Below are 25,742 nucleotides of genomic sequence, written 5' to 3'. Positions count from 1 at the left end.
TCAGTTTTTCAGGTGAGAAAAATTAAAGTAGAAAGAGAAGTGATTTAAACAAGGATTCACAGCAAATCAGTGTCAGAGTAGGAAAAGAATTAGGAGTTTTCCTTATGGATTTCCCTATTTTAATGAAAAGCTTCCCAGTAGTGAAAGAAAAATAGGTGTAATAGGTGTAACTGATGCCTGTGCTCCTATGGTTATACCTAGATCAAATTGGAAGCATTTAAATCTAAAATGAAGGACTTAGCAGCACTTAAGAAACATCTAGTCAATAGTCTGCTGTCAAACAAAATTTAACTTATTTTATGATATACAAACCAAACCAAGAAAAATAAAGCACAAATCTATGTCTTATCAAGTTATGTTCTGTGGAAGAACTCAGATACATATTCCACAGACTAAAGGCCAACATAATTCATATAAGAAGCAGCTGAGGGAGCTGGGTTGTTTATCATGGAGAAAAGGAGACTTGGGGGACATTATCACTCTTTACAACTGACTGAGAGGAGGCTGTAGCCAGGTGGGGGTTGGTCTCTTTCCCCAGGCAAGTGACGGGACAAGAAATTGGTCTCAAGCTGCTTAAAATGGACATTAGGAAGAATTTCTTCACTGAAAGGGCACTAGAACGGGCTGCCTAGGGAGGGGGTGGAGGGTGATCCCTGGAAGTGTTCAAGAAATGACTGGACATGGCACTTGGTGCTATAGTTTAGTTGACAAGGTGGTGTTCGGTCAAAGATTGGACATGAGGTTTTTCCAACCTCAGTGATTCTCTGATTTCTCATGAGGATCCTGTGGAAGGAACTCATAGAATCTCTCTTTAAAATTACAGTTACATGCATATACCCACTACTTTAAAAAAAAAAATGAGAACGCTGTATACTACTACTCCTAGTTCAACTGAAATAAATAATTTTAGATAACTTAAGTCTTTTGCAATAAGCATTTTCCCTGAGATTTTTACTTTCTCTAATTAAAAAAACGAAGCATTTTGGTTTATTAAACTTTGGCAAAAATGTTCTATATTTGCAACATGGGGAACACATTTTCCTAATTTTGAAAGGAACACAGATAGACCATGTAGGGGTTTCACTAGGAGCATTGCCAGCAAGTCAAGTGAAGTGATCCCTCTCCTCTAGTCAGCCAACATTTGGAGTGCTGGCTTTAGTTCAGGGTTCTTCTGTACAAAAGAGATGTACAAGAGCCAGTCCAGCAAAGGACAACAAATTTTTAAGGGACTGGAGCATCTCTCCTGTGAGGAAAAGTTGAGAAAGCTGGGATTGTTTAGTGTGGAGAAAAAAAGGCTCTGGGAGGTCTCATCAATGTGCACACGGATCTGAAGGAAAGGTGTAAAGAAGAGGGAGCCAGGCTCTTGTCAGTGCTGCCCAGTGACAAGCAGTGGGCACAAACTGAAACACAGGAGGTTCCATCTGAACACAGGAAATGCTTTTCACTCTGAGGGCTAGAAAACTAGGGGTGATTGCATTAGAAAAAACCTGAAAGAACAAGATAAACGCCAAATAGTAGGGGGCAGAGGGTGGACAAGTAGCTGGGTATTAAACAAGAGCAATAAATACGTATGCTGAGAAGATAACATCAAGGAAGAAGGGAAGAGAAAGCTGAGCATTAGGAGGAAAGAAACAGTGGGCTGCCAGCCCACAGCACACAGAAGTCACTTGGTGGTAATGAGCAGAGGAAAGGCTCTGGGAAGCCCAGCAACGGGAAGTGACACACTGGCTCCCCGATGAAAGGAAAGGAAGGGGCGAGGCAGGCAGGACAGAGGATCTCAAACTGCTCCTGGTCATTTTTTTAAGATCAAAGAATGGCTGTGTCCTGGGAGGACCAGAAAGCCTTTGATGTAATAGTAGTTTTGGCAAGACACTACAGAATCAAAGAAGAAAAGAAAGTATTAACCCTTCCGTTCAGTATTTCCTCAACATTCATACAAGCTAAGTATGAAAATCATGAAATAATCTCAAGAGCTGACAGCAAGACTTACTTATTGATGGAAGGCACACAGAGAGAGACAGAAATGAAGAACAAGCACATAAAAATGGATAGTGTCAGGCAGTCACATAATCTCTCTACAAAATGCATTTGGTATTGTTATCCTTCCAATTCTTCTTTTAAATTGGATGATAAACCATAAAACTGATGCAAATTTGAGCCGGCTACTACAAGAGAATAATCTAATAGCTTTTACATTGCTGAGCGGATGCAGACAGAAATTTGTTTTACTGGTATTCAAAACCTTACTTTCTTGAACATAAAAATGCATTACAACAAAATGCATAAATGTTCATACTGAACCGAAAATTCATATTAAGATAACAATTTTGCTGAATACTTACAGCATTACCAACATTAACCTAGATTTATGGATATTGTAACAAAAAGCTGAATTGTGTCCAGAAAAGTCTGATCCAAGTATTCTTAGAAAAGTGGTAACCTCACTCTGGGTTCTCTATTGAAAGCAACAAGCTGTTTTATTGATCAAAGGATATAGAATGCATATGTTCACTGGAATAACTTCAGGATGTGGTTAATTTCAAATTAAATTTTGCAGTCTTCTATGTCAGACTAGTACTAGTAAGGCAGAGGAACATGACTTGCAGCTTATGCAAACAAAGAACAGAATACTTTATAGAAAACCACTAAAATCCCAAGCACTGCACAGTAGCAGTGTACACCTACAAAATTCATCCTGACATCTTTATGAGAAATAAATATGCTTTCCACTGTAGCCTCATCTGAGAATACAATGCAGATTTTTTTTTCCAAAAAATCATACACCTTCCTCTACAAATAGAGCCAAATCCTGTATGTAACAACTAAACTATACTCAAGAATAACTCATTTAATTGAAAGTTTAATCATATTCATTCTCTCAAAATGTCAGACTAAATAATTGATTGCTAAAGTAATTAGGATATTTACTTGTTAATAGCTATTAAATAATTAAATTCACTTTAATTAACAGCATTAAACCAAATAAAAAAGCCAAATAAAACACATAATCTCTAGATACGCAAAATCTCAGTTTGCCTGTATCTGTTAGTTCTCTGGCACTTCTCAAGAGCTGAAGGATTATTCCAGAAAACATCTAGGTTCTTCAGCTCCTTTTATATCCACTAGTGAGTCTGTCTAACAAACCTTGTTCTTCCTCACCTTCCAGCTTCTGCTCCTGACTTGCACAACTCACTGGAGCAAGAAGCGGTATACCTATCGAATCATACAGCAAAATTGATCTGATTGCAAAAAAGAACCAAAATATCCAAAAGCTTCTTCTAAATGGGTACTATTTGTTCTCAGGCTCCTTAAGGGAGTGATTGGACCATGTGTAGTATCTTGAAGGAGGTTCATAATAACAGCACTTTCCTCTGGAAACAGGAGCTGGCTAAGGAAATAGAAGACCCAAGAAACTGCCAAGTACTGTAGACAGGAGATGGAGCTTCCAGCTCAAAGAGAATGCTGAGAGGAGAAGGAGCTGACAGGGCTCAGAGAGAGGGAAGGGACCTCCTCATTTGCTGCAACTCACAAAACCACTGAATTAAATTAAGCTATGCCTGGAAGGTTAATTCACCCAGAGCTCTGAATGGAATCTGAAAGGTTCATGTAACATTTCTTTCCCAACATTTTTTTTATTATCAAAGTTGGCAAGTTTATCTCATGGCCACTACAACAATTTTACTAGCAAGTGCAGGAGTTGGAAGTGAGTAGATTGTAGAGAAAGGGAGAACAGTGGGATAGTATGATAAACAGGTCATCCTTTTCTTCTATCTGAACAATAATTTACAAATCTTCCTTTCTAAAGTCGGAGCCATTGGAAGTATAAAGAAAGAGAAAAGTTCTAGAAAAAATAGAAAAATTTGTCACAAAAGAGAGACAGAATTTGCAAGACATTGGGGTACTTGCAAGCAACTGTCCTCTGCCTGTGTCAAAATAGCTCTGGAAGCAGAAAGGACAAGGAATTTGCAGGCAATTTAACTCATGGTTTGTGAGAAATGGATGTCAGTGGATACATGCCTGACTGGTTGTCATGTAAGCAAACCATGAATAAGAGAAGGTCCTGAACAGAATTAATGTCCTGTCAACACCTGACACAGCACCATGTGAAATGCCAGGACACTGAACATCAGCATTAGCTTCCTGCTTCCACATGCAGCACAGCACTCTAATTTCCAAAGGGCCTTTCATGACTTGAATGAAAGATGTTTTTAACAGATTGAATACATTTAAAATACATTTTTGAAATTGGAAACTGTTTTCAGAGATGCAGAGACTATCAGAAAGAATAAAGTAGTAATTTGCACAAGTAAATTTTAGAATTTATACTTGCAGCATTGATATTGTCTCAGTAGTGGTTTCTTTAGATGAAGTTTTCTAGATTTCTCGGAAAAGGAACTGTGGGCCTGATACATACAATTTGTGATATTTTATTGGACATTCCTACATGAAGGGAAAGAAGAATGGTTCCAAATTCATAGGGCAAGCTAAAACTCATTCCAGCTATTCCACCTGACAGACTGACTACCTGGGACATCTGGAAAATGCATTCACAGCATGTACAAGCATAAGGTTTTGTTCTTCCAACTTAATGTCACATTAAATTATATTAATTAGTGGTTAAAATTACGTTCCTTTACTCTTTTAGTTGCAGTGTGGATATGAGCAGATGAACTGATTCTGTCCTGCACCTCTCTGACCAAACAAGTAAGCACACAGAGTAGTCACAGAAATAATTAGATCTATCACATGGACCTCAAACATTAGAAGTGTTAGAAAAATAACATCTTTTGTATGGTAAAATCTACAACATTTCTCTTCCCAGGGATGGGATGAGGACTGAACTGTATAGAAAAATAACAACACTGAAATACATTGTATTTCATATAATGAGTACAAAAATACTGCAGTAAAGATCTACGCAGAGAGCTGCAATGCAAAATTATCCCATCTTCTCTTAAAAGTAAAATGACAGTTAAAAACTCAGAACTGCAACTTTTTAAAAAGTATATATATAAATAATGCTCTCATAATTTAGACAAATTATCAGCAATGTAATTGGGATTGGTTTGGAAATTAATTTAAGAAACTTACCATTTCTAAGGCCATAATACGTTCCTAAAAACAAAATACAAGATGCCATTAGAAAGCGAAAAATATAAACACAGTGTAAGTCAAAGAATGATGAATAGGATTAATTTTGGGGTTTTGGTGGTCTCATACATAGAGTTTTTTGTAAAACACTCACTGAGTAGGAACTGTTGTACTTCACTGGATGTCTTTATCATACTATTCCACTTAGAAAATTGCCCCAAAAATAAGAAACCATCCAGAAACAAGGTGAGAAAGGATTTTACAAAAATTACTCCACAATATATTTTTTAATTAGTGCATTAGGTTTTCAATATAGCTGATTTTACTCCTACATACCCCAAAAAATTATTTCTTTTTTTGATCATCTCTGACTGTAAATCTAGCATGATTTAGAATTCATATCATCTTAGCATCAGGCTTAGTTTTCTTTTATGCATTTCCTTAGAAAACTAAAAAGTAAATTCTATATCATTATTCTTTCATCCAGAAATAGCTCTGAATAATGTTTTATTAATAACAGGATGACATTAGTCAAACAAATAAAACAAACTTGTGTCAGTTGTAATCCAGCACAAAATACAGAGAACCCAGAATTAACTAATTTTCTGTATATATTTCAACATACTTTTCCCTTTTTGAAGTATTTTTAAGAAAAATATGAAGTTAGTAAAATCAAGATAGTACTATATCCTGACTAAGTATGGTATTTAAAGTTATTTGACAAAACATATATTCCAGTGTTTAGGTGAGTCCCCATTTAGAGTACGTGACCATTAAGACATTACAGGAACTCTTACCTTACTCAAATATTACTCAATTTTTTCTTAGGGAAGGTAGTCTATCACCTGCTAAAGTCTTTATTCTTCCTCAGAAGTAGGTCTGAGATACAGATTATTTCCATGCATCAGAACAAACTTATGACAAAAAGTATTATATTGAAAACTCAGAAATTTTTATTCTGAGATGTTTGTTCCTCCACAAAATTGCAGTGGCAAACACTCGTATTTATTTAAAGATTCTGCAATGAAGTACATACTCATTACCATAAAAAAGATGGTATTTACAGAGCTCATAAACTTCTGGTGATAATGAACATCAATTCAAATAATTTTTTTTCATTTAAAATAATTTTTTTTTCATTGAAAAAAAGGTCTTAGAGTGAGGATGTTTCCAATGATAGAATAAAGAGTGTTTTCAAAATGACTCATGCGTTAAATAAAGTGCATGATATAGTTGCCAAATTCTAAAAGTATAATAAACTCTTACAATCTCAGCAGATAATTTTCTGGACTAGCATCTAATGTATTAGGAAATTTACCATGGATAATTTATACACCACTTGACTGTGAAAGCATGGATATCTGAAGGGAGAAAAAACTGTTATCAAGCATTTGAATATGAAAGAACAGCAGCCAGAGCACTATAATTCACACACTTAAACAGAACTGCCAGCTAGGGAAAGGAATAAAGCAATTTAATCAGGAACATGACAGGCAGGCAGGCACATAGAGCCATGCAAGACACTACTATGATGCAACTTCCTGCAGTCTAAAATTACTCCTCATTCAATCAGAAGTAATATCATTAGAACAATTTGTCAACCATGAAACTTCACATGAAAGCAGATGCAGAATTGCTTCACATGAAAGGAGATCTTTTTACATTGATGTAATTAGATATGCACCTGTGTAAACTGCTTACGCAGACAAGCTCTCAGCCTTGTTGAACTTGAGCTGCCAGAAAGCCAGGCCAAGATTTTTGTTACAACAGGAAACAGCTGGATTGGTGTGTTGTGCAACTTCTGGGTCTTGCAACTTGTCTCTTCTTACTGGATCAAACTGTTTGTACACTAACTTCTTTGATACCTCTAGCCCTCAAAATGCTTTCTATTTATTATATGAGAAGAGAAGGCTTATCTTCAAACAAAATCCTATGGTCAAAACTGAGGTCAATACATAATGTCATTTTCCTTATGAGCCTTATCTTCATCAATTCACTCACAAATGTCCTGCTTTCAATACACTTACAGAACGCTGACTCATTGATACTCTTCATATTGCATGTAAACTTTTTTAATGTTCATATTGGGTATTGTTTGTAGCAATTTGTTGTTAAAAATTAGGTTTTTTGCTTTCTGTATTCTGAAGAATACACACATTACCCTCCCTCATAGCCTCCTGAGCCTCACAATTCAGACATTCCAGCCTGTTTTTGCTTTCTTAGTCATTTTAAATTGAAAGGAGTATGGTTTCTTTGACTGCAATGCTTAAATACTATTCCAAAGCTGAGCTTAGGGTAAAAGTTTTTAAGCACAAATTTAAAGTGCTTAGCACAAACAACTTTACTGCTAGATGACATACAATAAGGATTTATAATATTGTATCAGGTCCTAGCAAATACTGACTGGTCCATTCTTCCTCAGAAAGGTGACTATGAACATTTAGTGCTTCAGAGGCTTTAAATACTTACTTGGAATACTTTACTTTCAGTTTTATTCAGTTTTACAAAAGAAAGTAACACAGCCCAGAGAATTTAACCCAACCAATGAAAAAACTCAGCAGTGAGTATTACCAGCTATTAGGTCTGTATTTGTCTGCATATATTTCCAAATCTGAATTTAAGCTATAAGGCGGTTCAGAAAATCATAATGCTGTAATACAATATGTTTAAAGAAATTTAACAAAAAACGTAGCTAGTTAATTGAGCAGAAAATATACCTGGAGAGCTCCCATTTCTTCTTCTCTTCTGTGTGTCTTCTCTAGTAGCTCTGCAAAATGAAAAATGCAACTTGTAAATTCAAATTCCTGTCTCATGGCCTGATCAAAAAAGTATTGTGTAAAACAGTCATTGAGTTTTTTATTTTACAGATTTCACAACACCTCTTTTCAGCTGATCAAATAATAGATTAAAAGTGTCAGTGATACGATTGTTTTCAAGCATGGGCTGTTGAAGTGACTAAAAAACAGCCTCAAGAACACAGTTTGACTGAGGGGAAAAGAGCTTTAAGATTTACAGATAAACTTTTCTATCCTGAAATAAATCTTCTGGTGCATTTTTAGAACTGAATGAAAAAATTAAAGATATTCTGCCTAAAAATTAACTAAAACTGACTGTCAAAGCAATGCAATTGTATATGAAAAGTTACTGTAGAACACTGCAGACTATTTGGACTCACAATAATTACCTCCTCTCACTAAAATGGAACAATTTTGCTAAGGAAAATAATTCACTGTGACAAAATATTAGAAAAGTTTCTTACAGTCTCTACAAGATAAAATCCTAATATCTTGTATCATCATGTGTGACAATTATAGACATTGGCACGTATATGCACATACGTAATTTTTCATATTAGAAAATATTTTTTTGGAATTCTGTGGCTTATGTCATGAGTTGCTTTTCCTTTTTACTTCATTCACATAGTTTTATGATTAAAATCATGTTTTTGATAAATTGTAACATATTTAGAATTCTGGGACCTTGAAGTTATAACCTCATAAAGAGCAGGAAAAACAAAAAAACATGCTGCAGGCTTATGGCTATTTCAGCTATCAGAAGTTCACTCATAAGTTTTGCATGAGAAGAGCATTGCTTTATCTAAGCCAGAGACTGACTTTGAATTCAGATATGCTCCAGTTTGGTAGCAATTAGGAGAGTTATGAGACAATGAAATTGCCTTGACAACGTCAGAGGACTGAATTCTGACTGTCAATTTCCTCAGCATCCTAGTACAGAACTGCTAACTGAAAGTATCTGTGTTTGCCTCCATAAGAAATAAACTTTACTGATACTTGCATAGTTCATAAAGATAAGCTTCAATGATTTACAATAGTAACTACAGAAAATATTCTGATATTAATTTGTCATTTTTCCTTTGTATCTCTGATCTTTTCTTCTTCTCTTGTTATGAAACCTTCCTGTGAGCACTCCAACCCTCTTTTTTCATAGCTTATTATTAATTTCTGATTGCATGTGGATTGAGACTTATTTCCAAGCACCAGTCCTTTAAGAGATGTAGATACCATGTAAAAAATTTTACTTAGTTCTTTCACACACTGAGAGATTGACCCGCTATTATTTCTTCTTAACTTCCATGACACTTTTTCCAAATCCTTTTTTAAAATTAGTAAAATTATAATTTCTTCACTTTGTTTGGGTGCATCTATGTTTTTCTGGATTGTTCTTTGGTATGCTTTTTCAGTCCAGTGATCCAACTGCCACATAAATTACTGTAGCCAAATGCACTGCCATCAACATTAAACAAAAATTTGGGTTGAAAAAGTAGCTGCCCTGTATGTTTACTTTGGGTATATTCCAGTATTAGATGTAAGTTGATAAAAATTTGTATTATAATACAAGCTTTAAAAAAAATTAGGAGCAGTGAGTAAGTTATAAGAAAAGGGTGGGAAATGAAAAATTCATCCCCATGTCCCCTCTGACCAAAAACCCTCAATTATTATTACTTTGCTTTATTTTCATTCTAATGTAGTAATTAAAATGTTACTGTATAGGCATGATTGTCCTAAGTGAAAAGGTTGCTATTACAAGGTTCCCTTCAAACATCTTCCACAAATGTAAAATAAGTTGAACTGATTTCTGCTAACAGTCTCTAGATTTGAAAGCTCTGCATCTCAAATTAGGGTTATCTAGAATCCATTTACTTTATCCTACTCCTGCCCAAATCAGTTGTCCTGCAGGACGCTTCACAAAACTCTGTCCCTGGAAAGGCAGTTCAAGTTGTGTTAACTGACAAAATATACACCTGTACAGAGGCATCCTTTATGAACATATATTTAAAAATCAAGTTCTGCATTTCAACTGATGATTCCATTTAGTATTCCATGTAAAATAATGACATGTTTTCTCCAAAGCTGAAGTAAAAAAAAAAAAAAAAGCCATATATATTAAACAGCTATACAAAAAGTCAAGTCATATATAGCATATTATACCATTCCTCTGGACATCATTTATCATGACAGAATAACTTTGCTTACTTGATCTGAAGAGCTCTGTTAATTTATTTTATCATTTGTACAATACTTCCCATATTTAAGTTCTTGTGCAAACTTAAATATATGTTTTATGCTTTATGTCATGCGCCAGAAAATAATGTTGCAATAAAGTTAAGACAGAGAATGCATTGTGTCTGCAATGAGCAGAGCAAAGATGGTCACTGGCCCTAGTGGAAGCTCCTTTCATCCATCCTATGAACAGCCTCCAAGTTTTTCCAATTCAAATTCTGTTCATAAAAGAAGTTGCACAGTGCCATGGGTTGCTACAACAATCCTGCTACCATCTTCTTTCAAGGCTTAATGTAACCACAGGGTACTTGGGGATTTTTCAAAGCAATGCATCATTATTCTCATGGGGCACAGAACACATCGATTTATAAATTTACTAGAAGAAATAGCATTATTGAAAAAGGAACCTTTAGGCATTGATGGCTCTTCTCAAAAGATGAATAATACATGGGAAAAGACAACAAGAGAAATGAGATGTAGAAACAAAGATATTAATCAGTATACTCCCTTTTTATTTCTAGCTAAATATGAATATTGCAATCCAATAAGGAACTATAAGCTAAATCTATTAAAAATCAGATATATTTTAGATGTTTAAAACTGCACAAAATCAGCAGCAAGCTCAGGACATTGTCTGTAAAATTAGGGATCATGCTTTTCTGCAGCCATACAAAAACAATTTATTTACAGTTCCTAAATTCCAAATCATGTAAAGATTATATCTCACTGAGCTATGCATCCGTATACACCGAGTGTCCTTGAAGTTACACTACAGTGACTTAGATGTGACTAATCAAAGTTACAGGAAAAATATAGGTTATGATTTAAAACATTCTGTCAGAATCATTATCTCTTACAGTTTTCCTGACACTGAACCACCACAGTATGTTTCAAAACACTGCAAATACTAAGCTGGAGATAAAGATTATATATTCCATCATACCACACTGACAAGTGAGGAAAAAAGGGTTATTTTAAAGGATTTTTCGCACACAAACTCCCCAGTTGTAATTTTTATTGCTGGTGAAAAATATCAGCAAATAGATTTAGGAGCAGATATTTATTGATTTAAATGAGTAAAATGCAACAGTACTACCTTATTTATCCTAGGTGATCCATTAATATGCCATTAACTAGAATGTTAAAACTCTTTTATGAACTAAAATGTTCAACTCCTTTAGCTTTGTGCTGGGTGTAACAAAGGTGGGAAACAGGACACTGACATTATAATAACAGGAGCATCAATTTTTTGATTTCAAACACTGCATGACCTGCCATTTTAGAAACTGAAGATAATGATAGACAACATTCCTCTTCACGTTCTCAGAGAAGATTGACATGCCAGAGAAAAATCTACAAATTGGACCAATACCACAATTTTATGTTTATCTTCTTCTAGCCAAGGAGAATGCACAAATACAGAAGTGCACACAGAGTCAATTCTTATAGCCATAGATATCTACTCATACAGTGAGAAATTCTAAAATGTGATTCAGTGAGGTGATGAATACATTCACACTACAGTTCAATTTTGAATTCATAGGCAATATGCTGTAAACTATCCTAGATATCTTCAGGCTACTGGTAGGTCTGACTGAATACTCTCACCTCTCCCTAGCAGTTGCAGATCACACAGGAAAATAAAGAACAACTCACATAATACAAAAAATACAGCTACCGTGTGGCACTAAAGCAAGAAATCCAGGTTATTACCAGAAAAGAATGGCAGCTTGGAAAAAAAATTGTCAGCATAAATTTTGCATCATCAAGCTAAGAAAAGCTCTTCTCCAAAACACAAGTCAGGGCTTTCAGTTATATATTAGTAAAACTATTTTGGATTTCCCAAAGTTTGTAACCCTAAACATTAAGGTTTTAAGTTATATAAGTTATATAAGATATCAAACTCTTGAGAAGTCACTTAATTAGACACTCTGATCATATTACCTTTAAATTTGCTTTGATCAAAAATTGTAAGGCTTTTTTATGTCAAGTTTTCCCATCATTCTCACTTCAAATACACAGCCTACAGCATTCACTCATTGTTTGGATATACTTCCCACAAACCTGCTGAACAGATACTGCAGCATTCCTGTAGATGCACAAGGCAGCCAAGCAGGTTTCCATCAAGTATGAAGGAATTTTCAAGCAGCTGTATATCAGTTTCTCTCAGCTAGAAATTACTTATCTTGCTCACATCTACACAGCCAAGTTTAATAACATATCACTTACAAGTTCTTCCCTTCACACAATGAATCTGACATGAAAGCCCTATTTTGGGGGTGAATCAAGATATTTCTAGCTGAACCAGTGTAACCAAAGTGTTTCACAAGATAATATATATTAATTCATGTCCAGTAGAGGCAGAACAACTGTGGTTTTGCCCCGTACTAGCTTAATAACACAAGATACTTGGCCAAGTTGCTGTAACCTCTTCTACAGTCCAAATATGATTGCATTAGAATAGTTTGTCTGAATATGAGATTAAATATATTAAAAAACTAAACTATAAGGTTACCAATCAAAAAATTTTAAGTCCCAATGTGCTGCTTTTTAAGAGGCCTTTATCAAAAGAATGAGAAGGCTTTTTTCCAAAAGCTTACATGAGATCTTTTAGTTCTATTCCTGGCTCCCCTCTATTCCTGGGAAATTTTCTGTGCTTCATTCAAACATGGCTAAAGAAAATATTTCTCTATCTTCTGACGTGAAGCTCAAACAAAGTGCACGGAAATCCATGCAAAATATTCCTATGAACTTTCTTATGAATACAAAAGGTGACGACAGCCCAAAACTTCACTATGTCAGCAACTGCCTAAGGTATGAGCTGGGAGAGAGAGCATGGCTATTATATTTGTTTAGGACCATACTGATTCCCAACTGAAATTAAAGTAGGAGGAGTATGAGGGAGGGTTGTGAATATAGAAGCAGTTAACACATCTTGAAGCAGCTATAAGCATTCTGTTGTTTTGCTTTGAATGACATTTATGTACCAGTGGACATGCTGTAGAGAATTCCAGAAGTTCCTGAGGGACCTTGGGGCTTCTAGTTAAAAACAAAAAATCACTAAAGAACAACTTCCCAAAACAGGCATCACTTCCTAGATGCTTTAGTAAGTTCCAGTAAGTTTCATTAGGAAACAGTTAGTGACACAGACAAATAAGTTTAACCTTAAAGTGAAAAAATAAAAATGTCTCATTCTGGTTCAAAGACAATTTCATTACAAAAACGTGTTCAAGGCAGGTCTTCTAGCTCTGTGGGGCTGAACTTACAAAGATGTGTATACCTATTCATCATCAAGTTGTATATTTATATGTATTTATTGTCCATAAATAAACATACATATATTAGGGCAGCATGCTCATGAATTTTTTACCAATGGGGCATGCAATCAACAAAGTTTAGAGACTAGTACTCAGTATTTAGAACCTTTGAAGAATCTCACTGTTGAAGTAAGCAGACTATGGCTGGCAGTTAGCATTCAGAATTTTTTTCAATAAAGGCATTTAGTTTTTATAAAGCTGAAATGTTTTCTAGCCTTTTACTCCAAAATTCTTTCTCCTTAATACACCAAGCAGCATACATCATAACACATGGAATTGAGAGGAAAAAAAGCAAACTTCAAGTAAGAACAAGGTCAATTGAGAAGGGTGTCTATGGGAAGAGAAACTCTGGTAAGAATGAGGAAGAGAAGAAGGGACTAGAACTATTTACAGTAAAGGGACAGAATGTGTGGCTTATCATTCAAATAGAGGCTCTCCTATGAGCAGAAGATCATATCCAGCATATCTGGATATGTAGCTTTTGAGCCATAAATGACTGGCATAAACTAATCTTGAAGTGCCAAACACATCTTTGTACATAAAAGAGGAACAGTCTGTATGTTAATACAAATCCCTACAAAGATTTATCTAGAATTATGAGTGTCATCTCCAAACAGCTGCCACTATGAAAAATTAAGAGGTGGTAACCCAGGTATTGCTTGTTCTCTGAAGTAGTGTCCAAATAAGCAAGCTGAATTACAGACAGACAAGAATCAAGGGTCTCTTCTAGAATCTAGAGAGATGTTACATCAGAATTAACACAGCTGGGATAGCAATAAAGGTATTAACTCGCAGTAAGTCACAACTGCAGAGCTATAGAAAACCTTCTGTTTGCATTATTTGCTCAACTGTTCTCTACAGAGATGTAGAAGCATATGAAAAGCTAATAAAGTCAGACCACTGGAATTTCAGTTTTAGGCAGACTCATTAATCAATCAACTTGTCTCAGTCTTAGGCAGCCACTTTTCCTTGCCAGGAATACTAAATCTTCTACATCAGTGTCCTTGCACTATGGATCTTAACCTGCTTCACTGCTGCAGGATGCCACCACTGTAGCTTTTCTTATTGAAGCCTTTACTAAGCCATGATTCTACTGACAGAAAAAAACCACTGCAGGCTAGAATTTTCTTTATGCCTCTATTTAACAATTTCTTTAAAAACTCATTTAAATACACATATTTCACACTAAATTAATAATTTAGACAGAAGAACTTTCTTGACTGAAAACAAGAACTTCAGCTATCAAGAATGATACAACCAAAAAAAAAAAAAAACCAAAAAAAAAACAAAAAAAACCAAAATATGAACAAAATCATGGAAAATTGATCTAGTAAAGCAAAAAGTTTATCTGAGCAGCGTGGCTTCTGCCATGAAAATTAAAATGGGATGTACCAAATACCAAAAATGCAGTTGAAAATTTTTTTCCCATTATGTTTAATTAACGGCTTCGATAGCTGGTTTGGAAATGGCTTAGGAGTTTCAGGATGCTGACATTTTCGGATTACAAATTATCTAGTTATAAAAACTGTATCCACAAATCTGTAACCTTCTACCAGAAGGTGTTGGTTGAATCTATGCTCAAATTAACAATTTAAACAATATTAAAACACCCCTAATAATTGCAAGTTACCCTCCTCTTGTAACATCCTTTGTGTCAACATTATGGTTTTTCTTTCCATTGAACATGCTTAAGGATAAAAAAAGGATAAGAGTACAGCAGGAAAAGCCAGCATTGTTACTGCCTATGCCCTCCTGGTACATGAGCTAAGGAACATTGTAACTGCACTTTAAACACAAAATCCAAACCTCAAACAGTAACAATGGCAAAACCCCTCCAGTCATTAGAGATTCTGGATTATGCCTTTTATTTGCAGGCAAAAGAGCAAAATGTTTTTAACTGCAAAACAAACTTTCCTCATGGCAAAATTTTTAGTACCATTAAAGGTAGTAATAAAATATTAATTTAATTTCAGTCACCAAGACAGTATTTTCAAATTTCATCTTGCTTATCATCAAAGGCACATATGCCAGAGACAATTTGTTAACACACATACACATGGTATTTGAACAGTTAAACACTAGATTTGGAGTATGCTGCCATGCTTTTTTTGGCTACTATTTATTGAAACATCTATCAGAAAACTCCAGCTCTTCTTTCAGACTATCATTAGAGTGGCATGACTTAACTACAATAGCAGAAGTCTCTTTTCAGTTATGACTATACAGAATTTCTTATGAGGAAAAAAAGATTTAAAACCCTAAAAATAAAGATAATTGAGGAAATAATTGAGATTTACTGCATTTAGAAATTATTCTCAAACAAAACACAATAGTGACATTCTGAATTTCTGCCACTAAGCATTGTGTGACGATTATTAATGTTTCTAAGGCCTTAAACGTCAATTACTTGATTATACTTCTAGCTGAAACTGTTACCAAATATATAGGTATTGATTACTCATGCAACAGTAACATAGCCAACCAGTGCTGGAATTGAGGCAATAATGTTCCTACTAGAAATAAATCTTGAGAACAGACTTTAAAAAAAATCTAATATATAATGATTGTGAATAACACTTCAGATTTTACTTCACCAATTTGGCTGAGAGGCCATCAATTTTCAACCCTAACAATCTAATAGAACATTTATACTACAATGGAATTCTTTACTAATAGTTTCAAATAAGCTAATTTGGGTACTAATGGCTATGTAATCATTCCTTCTTCGTGTTCCACAGAAACCAGTCCAACCCAGCTGACAGGGTGAGCACCAACTGCTCCAGTTCTGCCAGATGTGCTCAGATCACATCCTAGATGGCATTTGCAGCTGCATTTGGCAAAATGCAGGGAGGTCACTTTGCTCCCTGCCTCTGGTTGTGCATTGCTCTTGCTTACTTTGTCCTGCTTTGGCAAAATGACAAACCTGGACCTCCATAAGGTCTTAGTTCATTACAAGAAGAACAGCATACTGGCAAAAAACAGACAGTCCTATGTGGCAAATATTGAGTAATATATGATTATAGAGGGGTCCAAGAGGAGGAGACATGGAACAAGGGATGGAGAAAGTTGACAGGAGTGAGACAAACAGAAATAAGCATTCTGCCTTTTGTCTGCAGTGATATTAAATGTCTCCATGAATGGAAAACTGCAGTTTGACCCACTAACTCATGATTCACTTGGATTTGTGTGTGTAAGCTATCATCACACCTGTCTGTAGCACAGATCTATGCAAGGAAATTGACAATGGCTTTTTCTCCCATAGCTTTGGTTAGAAAACCTATTAAATAACCTGGAAAGAAAAAAAAATCGGCATTATATAAAATAAAAAATAGTAAGAAATGTCTGAAAGCAAGGTCCTCATAATAGTTGACACTTAAAACAGAAAATGCAGTTGAACACTTTTATCACTGCATGTAATACATAATTCTTATAATTCTCTCCTGAATGAAGAAACATTTCCTTTCTGATAATGAATAAAAGTTTCCAGGAGCACAAAGAGAAAGAAATTGAAATGTAATTTGTTTTCATTTACCAACTGCAAGCTAGAAAGATAATTTGTCATTTCTTGTTTTAGAAAATTATGTTGATATGTTTATGGGCATGGTAGCTATATAAAAATCATGGTATGGCATATGTAAATGACAAACAGGAAATTGAATGCCACTTGCTCCAGTGAGCTCTCTCTTAATATCCTAGGATTTTCTTATTTTGATGTTTATCATCCCAACCATATTTATGCGTATCAGCAAATTTCCTTTTGGCTACATCTGAAAGACAGCTGCAGATCTTAATGCAAATACATACAGAACTGATCTTGGCCTATCAGCTAAGGAATGGTCAATGATTAAGGGTATCCAGGTTTTTGAAGCAGCTAGTGCAGCTCATTTGAATTGAAGTAACTGGGCCAACCAAAGGAGGCCAACAGCTGCAAGACAGAAAGCGTTTCTAGCCAAAGTCACTTGTTACTTGAGATGAGTAATTCTCCCAAGCCTAGAAGTGCATTTCTTAATTGGGCTGTTTGAAGATCAGAACTAAACAATCAAATTTGCAATGTTCACAGCATAGGAGAACAGATAATATGGCAAGCTCAGAGATACTGGTCCAGAAATTAGGTTTCCCTACCAATCTCAGGAAAAAAGGAACTTTTAAGCAGCTTGGATGTTTTGTCAGAAGAGTAAAGCATACAAAAAGCACACATCCTATCTCCATGGGATTCCTTGATAAATGCTGTAAGAAAGCTTTTAATTCTACTAGATGGCCCTATGTACCACTAGGACCCAAACAGCTTCTGAGAAAACACTTACTTCAACCAAACATACATACACAGAGGTCAGTATGTCTTATTGACACCCAAGAAAATGCAACTAGAAATTATATAACTGTCTATTACACATACTACATAGAAAGATGCAATAAACTGAGCTGGCAATTATGAAGAAAGCCGTAATAGCAATGTCTACTTGTCATTTTTTCAGCTGCAGTTAGGCTTTAAGTTTATTCCTTGGTGAGACAATCCTGTTTTTGTACTGTCCCACAGTAACTGATGATATACAACTGAGACTTACCAGCTCAGCTGGCAAACATTTTAAGTTTCAGTGAATGGCAGATTTTGCTTAAGATCTAAAAAACTATTTTGAAAATTACATTATCTAAATGCACTAACTTATTACTCCTTCTGCGTAGTCAATTGCAAAAATTTACAGTAAAACAAGTCCAGTAAATTTTTTCAAGAACTTTTTATACATTGATTTGAGGAAGAAATCTCTCCTATATTCTAAAAGAGAAGATAATATTAAGAGGAAAACTACATATATAATATTATAAATGAATAGCAACATCAGAGTTTTTTTCTTTTCTTTCTCTTGTGCAGTGGAGTATGTGTAATTTTCAACTGACACTTGACTTTCCATTTGTGATCAACAGAATTTCTGGAGACTGATCACAAAAGACCCAAATTTACACTGCTGATTTAACTGATTTAAAAGGTAAGAAGGCAATTATCTCACAATGGAGATTACATGGAGAAATGTATATTAAGTATGAGCAGTATAATAAATGTACTAGAAAAAATTTGTTATAAAAACACACTGAAAATCTTATCACAAGGTTGATAAGAGCTGCAAATAAATTATGCTTATTATAGAATTGCTTATCCCATTCTCCCAACACTACATAATTTTGACAGACATATTCAAATAGTAATCAAAGAAATGGCAAAATGACTGCCAAAATCCCACAAAAATACCATTGTAAATGGGAGATCACATTGAGTATTCTATATACCTAATCCTTTACCTATTTACATTACAGTTGCACATCTGTTTAATCTCAGTAATGCAAATGCAAGGAACAAACTGAATTTTGCCAAAGTATTAAAATATTTGGTATGTTTTTATATAATGTCTCTTGCAGTACGCATTATAAGCTATGTTGGCAAACAGAAACTTGCTGGGGCATCATCTCCTAGGTTAGGCATGGGAGGTACCAAGCAAACAGTAAATGTCCTTCTCTGGAAATGCCCCTCATGTATAACTGCTATGAGACATAGGTTATAATGTGCATTGATCTGCTCATGCCTCCTGAGAACAGAGAAAACAACAAAAAACTACTCTCTTAATATACAACCAATGTTGAAAATTCATACTGTTTATGTATGGTTTTTATATCCTCTAGCCATCTTTTCAGATGGCTAAATTTCTCTTCCCTTGTGTCTTTATATTACGTATAACAAAATAAAATCACAAAAATTAAAGCTCCTGAGACCAAAAGTAAAGGTTTAAGCCTTAGCTCTAAAATATATTTTGTACTATGAAAATATGGTTCTAAACCTTCTTCAGAAAACAAGAAAATAACCAAAATGAAAATCTAAGTCTGCTTTTCAGAAACTTTTTTCTACCTCTTACCCAGAAGTTTGTATGCTTTTCTGTGGCTTCTCTAATTTTACCTTTGTCTAGTATAATTTTCCTTAACTGCAACAACATTTGCTGCCAGAATATTCTTTGACAACACCTTTTAATTGACACAAGGAAATTATCTTTTTTCTGTATGACAACCTACTGTATTAATAATGACAATAAAATACAAATCATAGACAACCTTCAGTATCAAAGTAATATTTAAAATTAATCATGCTGGGTTTCTCTACTCTGTCAAACTTTCTGACAGCATCTTTTCCAGACCTACACTTTATACAGTATAATGTCGCAGTGCAACACACAACTGCGCTTCTCCTCTACACACTTGATCATCAAAGTTAATTTGTCCCAAAGCACTAGCAAGATCAGTAACAGATATTTTCCCATTTAATAAAAACTTTGTTTACTGTAAATGTGTGTCCTTCTGCTGCCTTGATGTGTATTTTATACACCAGCAAATCAGTTTACTTGAGCTGAAATACACTAGTATTACAACTTCTTCTGGAATAAACTCTTTCTTTTGGATCTCGTTAGCTCTGCTTAGGCAGTGCAAACAAAGTCTATAGAGCAATTTAAAATAAGGCAGTGCAAACAAATCTTTAGAGCAAATGAAAAAAAACAGTCATCTCTTACAGGACACAGATTAAAAACAGTGCTCAGGAAAAAGAATAAAGTCAGATAATCTTCTTGGAACCAGAGTATACATGCAACTTGCACACTATACTTCAGGGCACACATCAGATGAGAACAGTACATGAGAACAGCAACAAATTTTAAGGTACAAGACACCTGATACTACTTTTTCTTGACCTGGTGTTATAAAATATTATTCAAATTGGTGATTCAGATGGAGAAAGAAACTACCCAGCTTCTGATGACCACACACATTTACAGAGCTTATACAGCTGTCCAATACTATTACACTACTACTCAAGTAGGTTAGATTATTACAAGTTATTGAATCATCATCAATAAAATTCCCAATGAACAAAAAGAAATTAATTATGAAAACCTTATGAGTAGCAACAAATAGAATGCTCAAGTTCAATCACACTATATTTGTACATTATCACTTCAGGAAATATGAGACACTAATTTTATGAACTAAAAGCATTTTATGTTGCCATTCTTATAGTAAGAGCAGATGAACAAATGAAAAATGCATAATCATGCTGCTGAATGGCCCACATAATCATACCATTGATTCTCAATTACAGTAAGGATGGAAATTTTCATAATTTAGTAGTAATAACACTGCCTTTATTGTAAATAATTATTTGGAAATCAAAATTCTTTCCAGATAAAATTACAGCAAGACTGCAAAATACTTACATTAATCAAGTTATTTTAGAAGTCACACACTGAAGTGTTTTAAGATCAGATCAATATAAGAGTTTCAGTGTACTGTAAAGACCTTCGATTTTAAAATACAATCATTCCTGAAACAGCCAAAAAAGAAATCTTAGAAAGCTTTCAGTTTTTATTCCCCTCATCATGCAATATTCCCACAATATCAGAAGCCAGCCTGAAGATTTTATACTATATACATCTTGTATATAACATACATATATCAGAAAGGACAGAGTATTTTTGTATTTTCAAATTTGAGATTTTTTTGCAACAAGTTAAAAATATTTCAACCTTAAAGTTCATATTTTATCCTACTGTTGCTTATTTTCTCTGTTTCACTGTAATAAATGAATAGTGCATGGTACAAACTCATTAAACCAGTCTGTGTAGATAAGTCTCATTGACCAAGGATGAAGTATTAATATTTCTCCAACTTTTAAGAGAATAAGTATGTATATAGTAGAATACTCACATTCCACTCTTACGTAAGAAGCCACTTTAATAAAACATAGCCCAACATACTTATAATCCCTTTAATACACTTGAGAAACATCAGCTCAACATTCCCAACAGCTTGGAGAGGAAAGTCCCTTCTTCCTCAGACACGAGGATGGCACAAAGCTATGCAAAACGAACTCACTCCCAAGTTCCATGACTCATGGCTCATGTCTTTACAAAAGCAAGGCATCTGAAAAACTAAGTTCTCTCCCAATTTAAATATGCTTCTGCTAAAAAATAAGCTGGTTTGAAATAGGCATTAAAAACTTTATAGGGTAAACTGTGGATTGCCAAACAGCTGTAAGCTCATTGCATTACATTCAATAGCATCCTAACTTAATTCTGCCCTTTGAGCTCTTCCTTAATAAAAATGTGCTCCATGGATTTTAAGCATGTTGCATTAGAACAAAATCATTTCACTAGGATTTTTTCATTTTATAGTGTGTCTTGCAAGAAATGGTATACTGTCTGATCATTTGATTTTGCAAGTAGAAGCAGTTTCCCATACAGACAACATTCAAGCCTTATTTTCAGAAAATGCTGCTCCTAGAATTTCAATCCAATCAAGAAAGTAATGTTCTACAGCCAAGGCATCAAATATAATTAAAATCAGGAAGACAAAGGTTTTGTCCTGGCAGCTGAAGTACATACAATATTGATGCAGTATGTACATATGCATGAAGTACATACATATATATTTCAACGACTCTCTTTTCTTGGGTTTGCACTTCGTCTCTTTTTTTAGTGGTAGGCACCTCAATTCACCAGGTATACTAAAACAAAAAAAAACCAAAAAAAAATATCCACAATAAAATCATAAGTGTTAGAATTCTGAAACAAAAAGTAAGGTGATAAACTTTACATTTAAATGTTTTTCACTAAACACAGATTTACATACTAGCAATATATATTGTTGCACAAAGGTACTGGTCAATACTCAAAAATAAGTACTGCAATATGAACATGTGTATTTTAAAAAATAATTCTCAGAGTAGAAAGGTGGTGTAGAATTAAATCCAGCTGAGGAATAGGAGACCAAGCTCTACCCTCAGTTCTCTCTTTTTTTTTTTTGGTACATAACCACGAGCAGTCACATTCTCTCTGACTCAGATACTGTACCTGTTTAAGCAAACAAATAAAATTTTACAGCAACAATATTTACTAACAGTGCTTAATGACCTGCAACTCAAGTCCTTTAAAATAGGCAGAAGTATCCAAATCATGCCCTTGACTATGTTATGGCTTTATCCTAGAGACATAATAGATGCAGACAAGAAAAATACTGTGATATTCTCTGTCCACTCTAAAGAAGATTCAGATATATGTGCCCAGTATTATGTGTCTGTAGTTTTTAAAAAACTACATAGAGGAACCTGTTACTTAGTAAAAACAATTAGTAGCTAATTGTTCTAATCACTCATACTATATGAACTGCATAGTTAATTTTCTTGTCTTGCTTGGCTCTAAAACATTTTTAAGGATTTTCCCCTTTAACTACAAAATATGTAAAGCATTTAAAAGTACCAATCACGTTCTAATTTTCTTAAAAAAAAAAAACAAGAAGGGAAAAAAAGATGTTAGATATAGACATTTATTACCCTGAACATGCTGATCAGAGTAAATATCCAACCCAGGAATTTGTCATATTTAACCCACTAGAAGGAAAAAAATGGGCAAACAGATTAAATTCCACTTATTTAATTTAATTTTTATACAGAAAAATCCAAAACCAGCTAGACTTCCTTTTTTTTCCAAGAATTCACTTTAAATGTATATTCTGTAATTAAAATTATTTTGTTGTATACAGTCAACATTAAGAATTGGTTTTACTGATGATCAATTCTTCTCAAAGTGAGGAATTTTTTGGTATTGACAAGAAGTTCCTTTATCAAAGTGAGGAATTTTTTAGTACTGACATAGCACTTAAACTTCAATTTTCCAAATACACCAGAGCATTAGGACTCACTTTAGAAAAAAAAGGATCTTAGATATCTTGTTAGCTGAAAGGATAGAAAAGCTTTTAACATAGCAATGAACTACACTGAAAATCATACTCTATTACAGCCTGAAAAATTCTAGGCAAAACCAATACAACAAGCACTGATTTTGAAAGACATTGAATCTATGACATAGAAAGATGCAAGATTTTGAATACTTCTTTAATTTCAAAAACTTTACTATACCAAATCATAGATAGCATTTTTTTTCATTTCTGTTCAAATTTCAAACATGATTCATTTGTATTTTAGACTAAGATGGTTTTGACCAAAGGAATAGGCACAACAGGAGAGGAACATAGAGCCCTTGCTTCAGTTTTATTTCCTATAAGACAGCATATTATTTAAATAAACTGACATCTCTTCAGATATTGATGAGTTTCTTCAGGATGTCATTGTTACCTAAAGAAGAATAAATGACAGATAGCATGCTTCTATTACATACTTCTCAGAAAAATACTGAATTCAATATAAGTGTGCAAGTGCCTATGTTGCTTGGAGTAGAGTTTTTTTGGTTGGGTTTTTAAAATTTAATAGCCGTAAAATGGCGATATCAGTTTGGTATAGAAACATAGTACATAACCTAAAAGCATCACAGCACCTTTCATATTAATTCAAGGAGTCCTGATAAAGCTGTACAGTTATTACAAGATTCTCTTTATTACATAGTGTTAAATCACTGTTAAGCTGTTATTGTGCTTATAAAGAGTCCAATGCCATCATTTCAACAGCTGTAAAAAAACCCAAAAAACCACTAGATCATAGAACACCAGCTATTTTAGCTTGGTTTAAAGAAAAAAGTCATAATTCACAAAAGAAGGAAAAAAATGAAATAATATATTTTAATTATTTAATATACACTGAGTCCCCATCCCCCTGGTTACTTTTGTTAATTTTGGTTTAGTTTCTGGTATGTGCAGGTAAACCAAGAAATAAATCTAAAAAATATAGTCTCTTACTGTTAATGAGCACTACAAACTCACTAACTTAAAGGACTCATCATGCTTTCCACACCAAAAAACTGTACATAAGTTTCAGATAATCATCTAAAGTATGTGATTTAGAAAGAAAAAAGAAATCAAAGGAAATCTTAAAAACATCTTAGGTACAGTTTGATCCCATCTCTTACCTTCTCTTTTTTACAATGGCAGCCATATTTTTATGAGTGCATAAAAAGATAATGTCAAATGAAAATGGTTCCAGAAAACAAATAAATAATTACAGCAATGCATGTCTATTTCCAGTTTTCCGATTTAAAAAATTCCACAGGGCAGGATTTCTAAATGATTTGGGCTTATTTCCATTCTTCTAAGACTCTGAACGCAGGTTCATTTTGGCAAAGTTTAAAAATAACTTAGAAGTCCTCCCTCCTCCTTCCCCCATCACATTAAAAAAACCAAGCATTATTTAAAGGGCAAGAACACTATTAAGAAGAAATAAATTATTTCAACAGGAATGATTTTCAACTTCATGAATTTTGAAGCTCACTATGAAAACCAAGTACTATGAAAAGTTTCTCTGAAATCCTTCAGATTCCTTCCTGTATGTATGCTTAAAAGAGTGTTCTCTCTAGTTGATGCTCCCATCCACTGTTCAATAAAAGATGACCTGAAAATACCTTGTGATGTTTCTTGTCGCCACAGAAAGGACTCTTGTTCATACAAGGGCAATATCGTGCAATATATGAGAAAAAGAAATTTAATAAAAAAGAAAGGATCAAAGCTGAAAGGGCAGATTCAGGCTTAAAGTTGTCTTCAAAACAGCATATGTACTTTACTATGTAATAAAACATAGTAGGTCATAATAGAAAGATTTTACACTGTTTTGATTTTCACAGGTTTCCAATCTCATCCCGTTCCTCAGTTTAATAGCAGAGATTGCTCAGTGTCAGTATATTAACATTCAATGTACTATACTGTTTCTTATTTTAAATCTTTACTCTTTCTGCTTTAGTGTTCTGTGCTCAAACAAAAATTGGACTTCCTGACTTAAAACAGAAAAAACAGAAATATAATTTGAAAGATTAGGTTTTGTCAAAGCAAGGTTTTACCTACATTTTTAATCTACTTTAATATACCAGGCTCTTTTGAGTTTACATTATCCACAGCAGTTGAATAACAGATAATCCTGTCTGAGCCTAACAGAAAAAAAAGAAATCAAAATAAACTGATGTCTTGCTTCAGGAATCACTTCCCAAAATCTTCACAAATTTTACTTGTTTAAAGTGACGAAACTAAAGGTAACTGTATGATTCATAGAGCTGACACCACCACTAAAACCAGCTAAAATATAAGTCTTTCAAAATTGGATTTTTGTATCCTCAAATATAAGACAATGCACTATGACAAATGCATGAGTGATAAACTCAATACATAAAGAAAAACACCACACATTTGCCCAGAACAGTTTTGTACTTGTGACAAAGGCATCTAACATTAGTCTATCACAGCTCAGGACTACAGCTGTCAACTTCCTAAGCTTTACTTAGCAGTATAAATATATATATATATATATATATATATATATATATATATACACACATAGCAGTACAGG

General features: G+C 34.1%; 1 protein-coding gene across 2 annotated transcripts in view; it reads right to left on the bottom strand.

Moving 5' to 3' along the window:
* CEP128 (centrosomal protein 128) overlaps window positions 1-25,742 on the bottom strand; it is a 102,377-nt gene that overhangs the window by 24,888 nt on the left and 51,747 nt on the right. For both annotated transcript variants that reach the window (XM_071426689.1, XM_071426688.1), the window contains 2 exons: window positions 7,809-7,858; window positions 5,092-5,115 (listed from right to left, as the gene is read on the bottom strand). In XM_071426689.1, coding sequence (XP_071282790.1) covers window positions 5,092-5,115; window positions 7,809-7,858 — 74 coding nt within the window. The remainder of the gene's footprint in view (window positions 1-5,091; window positions 5,116-7,808; window positions 7,859-25,742) is intronic.

This window comes from Agelaius tricolor, unplaced genomic scaffold (assembly GCF_023055355.1).
Source record: "Agelaius tricolor isolate 1412-34295 unplaced genomic scaffold, bAgeTri1.0.p SCAF_5, whole genome shotgun sequence".
Lineage (NCBI taxonomy): Eukaryota > Metazoa > Chordata > Aves > Passeriformes > Icteridae > Agelaius > Agelaius tricolor.
Note: the sequence above shows the minus strand (reverse complement) of the source record. Positions and strands in the feature narration are given on the sequence as shown.